The following is a 7,249-nucleotide window of genomic DNA, read 5'->3' on the forward strand; positions in this document are numbered from 1 at the left end:
GCAGGCGTCTCTGCCTTCCCCTACCCTCAGGGGAGCCAGAGGTCATCTTTGCAGTTGATAACCCTGCTTTTCCTTCCAGAGGGCCTTTGATGCCATTGAGAGCGCACAGTCAGCAAGGCAGCAGCAGAAGCTCATGAGGCAGTCTTCAGTGAAGCTCCTCAGGCCCCAGGGGCCGTCTTGACCATGGATTCTACAAGGCTTCTGAGGGGGAAGCAGCCGCTTCAGAGGGCCTGCTGAAGAGAACATTTCCAGTGATTCCTTAGCTCTGGGTTTTGGTGTTTTTGTTTTGTTTTTCTTGTTTTTGTTTTTGACTCTTAACTTTGAGTGTTGGGAATTCATATATATTAGGAGTCTACTGCTACACGTTTAGGTCAGGCCTCAAAGAAATACCACTTCAGCTTGGAGAGACTTATTCCTTAATATTAAAATTGTGAAGCAAAGAGTGGTGGGCTTGTTTTTAATTAATCCTTACTGAAGAGAGGAGATTTTAAAGTGAGTAGTATTCTTTGAAAGGTTTTATTCAGACAAATAGTGGACACTGACATTTGTTTAAAAGTAATTTGTGCAATAATTGAACTAAGAGAACACTTTAGGTAAACCAGTCAGTTGACTGAAGAAATGTACCTAAAGGAGAGGCGGTGCATTTTCCATGTTCATTTTATGAAAATGTTATTTTTCTTCTAATAAGATGAGTTTTACACGAGTGCTTTTTTTCTCCTTTCGATCTAATCTCAGACCATGGGCGGTCTGGCAGCTTTGGTGGGTGGCCCTGCAGCGCTGTCTGCAGCGAGGCCCCCACCTGGGTACTTTCAGGGTGGCCTCTCATGAGCACAATGACGGATTCCTGAGAAATTGCACTATGAGCTCCTCAGCATTCAGGAATATATAAAGTACAATATTTTTTATATTTCCAGAGATTTATTTTAGAATATAAAAGACTGCAAAGGGCGCCATAAATGAACATTTAATTCTAATGCATACCTGTAAATGTCTTTTAAATACCTGTTAGGAAGAATGAAAAATCCCTACTTACTTTATTGTGTAGGTTTTCTTCAAGGTCTGTACAGAGTTGGGAGATGGGGCATTCCCTGTATGCATCAAGCTGCTGTCCTTCCTCGTCTCCCTGAGGCTTGTTAGGTCGGGGCTGCCTGTTACTCTGAGGGATTTTATTTCTTTGGGTGGACCTTTATTTAGCCTTGTTCAGGGTGTTGAACGTGGCATTGAGTTAAAGCGCACAGTCAGCGATGAGATGAGGAATGTATGGATGCTCATCTTGCTTTGCCTTGGTTGATGCAGGTCCTCCTTCCACCCTCAATGCCAGTCACGCTTTCAGGATTGCACAGGAAGACGTCTTAGCCCCCCACTGCCGCTTCATGTTTCTCTAAGGGAGAGTGCAGAAACCAGTGTCTGATTTTTAGTGGCTGTTAGATTTTAATTCAGTTCCTTCATTTCTTACCCTCACCATGCCCCCCATCTCCAATCTCCAGTTCGTTCGTTCGTTCGTTCGTTCGGTCGTTCGTTCGTTCGTTCCTTCCTTCCTTCCTTCCTTCCTTCCTTCCTTCCTTCCTTCCTCTTCCCTCCCTCCTTCCCTCCCTCTCTGTCTCTTCCTTTCTTTCTTTCTTTCCTTCCTTCCTTCCTTCACTCTCTCCTTCCTTTCTTCCTTCCCTCTTTCCATCCTTTTGATAGGATCTCACAATGTAGACCAGGCTGGCCTTAAACTCACAGAGATCTGCCTACCTCTGCCTCCCAAGTGCTGGGATCAAAGGCATGCGCCACTGTGCCTAGCTTAATACCGTTATTCCTGTTAAGAAAATCATTACATATAAAACTGATAGCTTTAAACCTAATTGAACTTTCTAGAGCTAGAAGGCAGTGTGATAAGCCTAGCAAGTACACTAGCAGTCTATGTCTTTAAAACTGACTTAATCAGGAATTTGAATATCTGACTACATTTTTTCATGTTAATCCCAGCTGTCAATGGTATTATAAATATTTAAGGCATTATATTGCACTGATGGTTTATTCCAGAAACAAATGTACAGAACATTAGACTAAGAATAGTCAAGTCTATAAACTCATTGTCTCAGTTGATACCTGTGGCATTTTTATTTGATACAGTGTTCTGGTACAGGAGTAACCCACTGGTTGTATGTAATTAGGTGTGTGGTCTTTTTTACAAATGCATTCAGGGGCAGTGACTCGCTTATAACTTTTTGAGAGAAATAAACCATTGTTACATTGTTTATATGTGTGCGATCTCTGTGTTTGTGCTAAATACGGAAGTCTCATTCTCTTCTTTATTTCAACATTCCCCTTTGCCCGTCTGCCCTCATGATAGTCAGAAGACAGGTGAGACACTGCAGAGAGTTTTACACAGTGCCTGTTCCAAGGCTCTGAGCCTCCCTCCCACACTGGAGCTGCAGCACCCGGGAAGCACAACAGCATTGCGCTGAGCTCCTGCCTGTCATGAGTTCTCAGTCACTGGGAAGGGTGACAGGGATGCTAAGGCAGGTGTCCTGGGGAGCAGAATTCACTGTGGCAGTCTTGGGCATGTATTCTCTTCAATGGTTTTGAAGATCTGGAATGCGTCTCCCCATCTCTTGCAACCCCTTTAGTCTTTCCATTCCTGGCTCCCCACCCCTCCCCCTGGGTACAGCATTTTGAAAGCCTTTCAGGCACTGAGTTATCAGGTGGGTAGAGGAGGCTCACATCGGGCCTGTAGCAAGGCAGATACATCAAAATCCAAAGTGAACAAAACATTAGAAGAATGCCCTTGGGCTTTCTAAGAAAATCTAACCTGGGATAGACTTCTTACCTGAAATTCCTGGGGAGGGAGAGTGGTGTTCTAGTTTAAATTATGTATGAGAGAATACTAATATCTTTGTGGCACTTTGGGACTTTAAATTCATTGATCTGGGGGGAATCTCTGGACATCTGGTGTTTTGTTTTATTGTTTTGTTTCTTAACAAAGCTCCAGGTTTGTTTCTGAGGCACCGCCAGAACTAAAAATTAATGATCTGACTTAAAACAGGCTCCAAAAGCTTTTCAGATATCAGTACCAATCAGGCATTGCAGTTACTGCTGAACTACAAGACCATCTTCATCTTGGAGAGAAAGATTTAAAAAAAAAATATGGCATTTAGTTGTTTGGCTGGGGCATGTCAAGGCTCATGTGTGGTCAGATGGTGATTGTAGGAGTTGCTTTCGTGGTTCTCTTCTGCCATGCTGATCTCAAGAATTAAATCCAGTTTGTCAGGCTTCCCTGCTGAGCCAATTTACTGTCCCCGCAAAGAATCTTAAAAAACAGAAGGTTGCTCATTTCTTAGTCATGTGTCCTTGAGGAAGGCCTTGTGGTTGAATGTTGTGGCCATGATTCCTGTGGCTACTGCTAAGAGGGGTTCTAGGCCATGTGTGTTTTCTCTGAAAAGAGAGTGGAACCTACCAGGGCAGAGGGACATAGCTCACTCTAATGGTGACCGTGCCTCTGAATTTAAATTTCTTCCTGACTTATTTTCAAAACCTCCTTCATGGAAAAGCCCCAGCCATTTAAATAATCCTTATTGTGGGTCATTTTGGACTGAAAGAACCTTCAGGAAGAATTTGCACCATGTTTTGCTTTCATATACTGTACCTATATAGTCCCTCACTTAGTACAGAAAGCTCTGAAAGCCAAAAGACTCTTCACAGGTTTAAAACAAAGTCACCTGGCAGCAAAATCTGACCTGACCCGGCCTGAGGTTGTTTGTGTTCTTTCTTCGTGTAAAGATGATTGGCTGCATCTGAACTCCTCTGATGACTATGGGGTGTGGCCCCATGGGATAGGATAGGCTACACTTCTATATTCTGAAGCACATTTGGCCCAGGAGCCCCAGAAGAGGTTGTAGAGGTCTCTATTCTGTGTCAAGTTAACCTTTCTCAAGCCAATAAGGAGCTTATTCTGGCTCCCAGAGGGGGCAGTTTGTCATGGCAGGGAAGGTAGAGGCGGGAGTGTCAAGCAGCAGATTGCACTGCAGCTGTAGTCAAGAAGCAGAGGTGACTGCTGTTAAGAACTTGCTCTTTTTTTTTTTTTTTTTTTTTTTTTATAAAGTTGGAGACTCCAGCTCATTGAATGGTGTCACTCAAAGATAGGGTGGGTCATCTCACCTCATTCCAATTTAGAAACTTCTTCATGACATATCCAGATGTTTGTCTCCCAGGTGATTCCAGAGCCCATGTGGTTAACAATATTAACCACACACCCTCAAAATTATTAACTTCAGGCTATTAACATTTTAATTATTTTATTTAATGAATAACATTGGATTATTAAACTTCTCAAAATTTACCCAAAAAAACAAAACAACAACAACAAAACCAGACCATAGGATTGTCAGTGAAAGGCAATAGGATTCTTTCCTATTCCGACCACGTCACTACCGTGCCTTACAGTTCCCTGGCAAGGCACTTTGCTGTTGAGATTGATGTCCCCTTGGTGGTGTCCCCTTGGTGGTGCAACACAAGGATTTGTGACATCCAGAAGAAACACAAGCCAAGAATGAAGTAGTTCCCTCCCTCTTGTGTATTAAGTATTAGCTGGAAGGGAGGGTTTTAAATAATTGACCTCTAGTGAGAAAACAATCGGATGGTGAGAAAATAGAACATCCTGGTCCCTTAGGTCAATCTCATTCACTAAGATAATAAGGAGCCTTTTCAGAGAGGACTTACTTCCTCAGCAGTAATTCTCATAAACCCAAAGAAAGATCAGGTGACTTCTCCTGAGATGGACTAGGCTGCCTCTGGTTTTCTAAATGTGGCTCAAATCCCACGATAAACCTTTTTTTTTTTTTTTTTAAATCAAAAATTGATTGTGAATCTTGACTCTGAGTTTGGTAGCTTTTGTGGAGAATACCTTTTGACACCAGTGTCTCCCTTGGCCATCTTTCCTTTTGGGCCATCATTTCAGGCTTTCTTGTTACACTCCATTGCATTTCTGTGATTATCTCCTTCCATGTTAGCAAATTATCTTTATTGACCAGTGGTTGCCAAAGAAGACCCCAGGTAAAAAAGTCTTCTAAATAAAGTTTAATAGGCGCACAGTGCTACCCATTCATTGGTTATAGCTAGCTTCACACTACAGGGGACAGTTAGTAGCTGTGGGACAAGAGAGCAAAGCTTTGACATTAACGTTTTAGTAGTTCTTAAGACTTTTCAGGTGGAGCAGATGCAGGCTCCAAATGAGGCACCTAGGATGCTGCAGTGAGGGAGTAAGTGAAATCAGGGCTGAGCATGCATGTCTTTCAAGACTCCATCTCCACTCCCCACCCTCTGCCCTTGCTAGAGAGGGATACTAAGAATCAGGGGGTAATCAACATGGCCTGTATTGGTGTCTTATATTTCTTTTAAAACTTTGTGCCTTTGTCCCCCGCCCAATGTTTTTTACTTCCTCTCTATGTGTTGTAATCCTAACAGTTGCATAGGCATTTCCCATAGAAAATACTCAAGAGTCTAAGTCAGCCAGCCCTTGGTTTAAACTATTTCCCAGATCCTGGAGAATTCTAACATGTACTCTAATGTTACTGAGACAGTTAATAATTGATGTAGCCTTTGAGGTATAATAGGGAGGAAGAAAAAAACTTGACCTCTCTAATGTTCTTTAGAACTAAGAATGAATCGCTCCAGGTTCTACCACAAGCCATTAGCTAGTTCTGCTATCAGAAACAATACACATGCTCAAGGTGCTTTCTCACCATGGCTGGGAACATGCCCAGGAAGAGATGGTATTTTAGATGACAGGGCATGACAGAGAGCAGTGATGGAATGAATGAGCAGGGGCTGAAAGATGTGATTTGAATGGGAGCTGTAAAGGTTTAGCCTCACCAGAGGGTGCTGCAGCTTAGTTAAGCATGCAGTTATTGATGGTTTAAATTAAGCAACTATAGTTGAAGAGGGCATGGCTTCCTTCCCCTGGAGTACTGTGAGGAGCTTAACCTACTTTGACACTTCTGATCAAATCTTCCCTACTTCACTCAATTCACAGTGGTTCACGCTTTCAAAAAGTAATAAGGGGGGGGTATGAATTAGTGAATTAATATCCGAGTTCTTAGCTTTTCCAATAATGAACTCCAGTCATTTGAGTAATCTATTATAAATAGCAGATTTTTTTTTTCCTCAGGAAATCACACTCCTGGGAGATTCTGGAAGAGCACTGAGGCCTATGGAACATTTAGAATTGTGTCTGAAGTCACTGCCAGCAGGAAACTATAGCTTGCTCATGTCAAAGATTCCTGTAGGTAAAGTTTAGAGACCCAGAAGACACTTGTTCCAAGCTGACCTCAAAAGAGCACAGAAGGCTCTGACACATCTGTCAGTGCAGTGCAGGGTGGATGGGAGCCACTTGAGAACGCCGCTTGGTAAAGGCTGTGAAGGTGGATTATGTGTGACTTAGCTCAGTGGATAAGACTGCATTTCCTGGGTCACCTGAAATGACTGCTCAGTCAATGAACATGGAGTTAGAAATCAACTCTCTTACAATCACCTGCAATGTTTATATGTCAAATGATTGTGATTTAATGATTTTTGAAGAAAATCATCTCCTTGGGGACCTGTGAGAGCTCGAGTCTAAATGTCCTCTCCAGGCTCCTGTGTTTGAATACACAGTCCCTAGCCAGAGGTTGTGCTTGGGGAGGTTGTGGGACCTTTGGATTCTGTAGCTCAGTTAGCAGACGTGAGTCACCGGAGTCAGTCCTTAAAGGTTATATATATCCACTTCTCGTGCCTGCCCAAGCTTTCTGCTTTTTTGTTCTCCAGTACGGGAGGACCTCCCTCCTCATGCTCCTACCATGATCCATGGAGCCAGGCCAGATGCCAGGACTTCTCCAGCAGGATGGACTGTATCCACTGAACCAAAATCAATCTGCTTTCTCTTTGAGATGCTTCGGCTAGATGTTGAGTTATAGTAATGGTTAATCATGGGCAGTTTTTATATCCAGCACAGATATATCTCCTTGTGGCTTTTCATCCATTGCACGTAGTCCCAGACATACTGAGGGTGTGTCTGTGTGGAAGCTTGAGTATGAAATGCTCTTAAATAGAACTGAAGGCTGGCCTTGGGTGCTGCCACCCATTCAACCATAAATGGGAGTTTCCAAGTTTTCATCATCTCCTACCTAGACCATCCATAGTCAGAGTGACATCAAGTCATCTTATGTACCTGATCCACCCCATTCACCCTCTTAGGATATAGTTGCATGGATCACCATCTGTGCCACCA

At 43.0% G+C, this 7,249-nt stretch overlaps 1 protein-coding gene across 2 annotated transcripts in view; it reads left to right on the plus strand.

Annotated features, from left to right (window-relative positions):
- Vps13c (vacuolar protein sorting 13 homolog C) overlaps window positions 1-2,243 on the plus strand; it is a 160,150-nt gene extending 157,907 nt beyond the window's left edge. For both annotated transcript variants that reach the window (XM_029482031.2, XM_021171411.3), the window contains one exon: window positions 80-2,243. In XM_029482031.2, the coding sequence (XP_029337891.1) occupies window positions 80-181 (102 nt within the window). In that variant the 3' untranslated portion in view covers window positions 182-2,243. The remainder of the gene's footprint in view (window positions 1-79) is intronic.
- The last annotated feature ends 5,006 nt before the right edge of the window (window positions 2,244-7,249 follow it).

The sequence above is a fragment of the Mus caroli genome, unplaced genomic scaffold, assembly GCF_978045245.1.
Source record: "Mus caroli unplaced genomic scaffold, Mus_caroli_1 scaffold_11, whole genome shotgun sequence".
In the NCBI taxonomy this organism is placed as follows: Eukaryota; Metazoa; Chordata; class Mammalia; order Rodentia; family Muridae; genus Mus; species Mus caroli.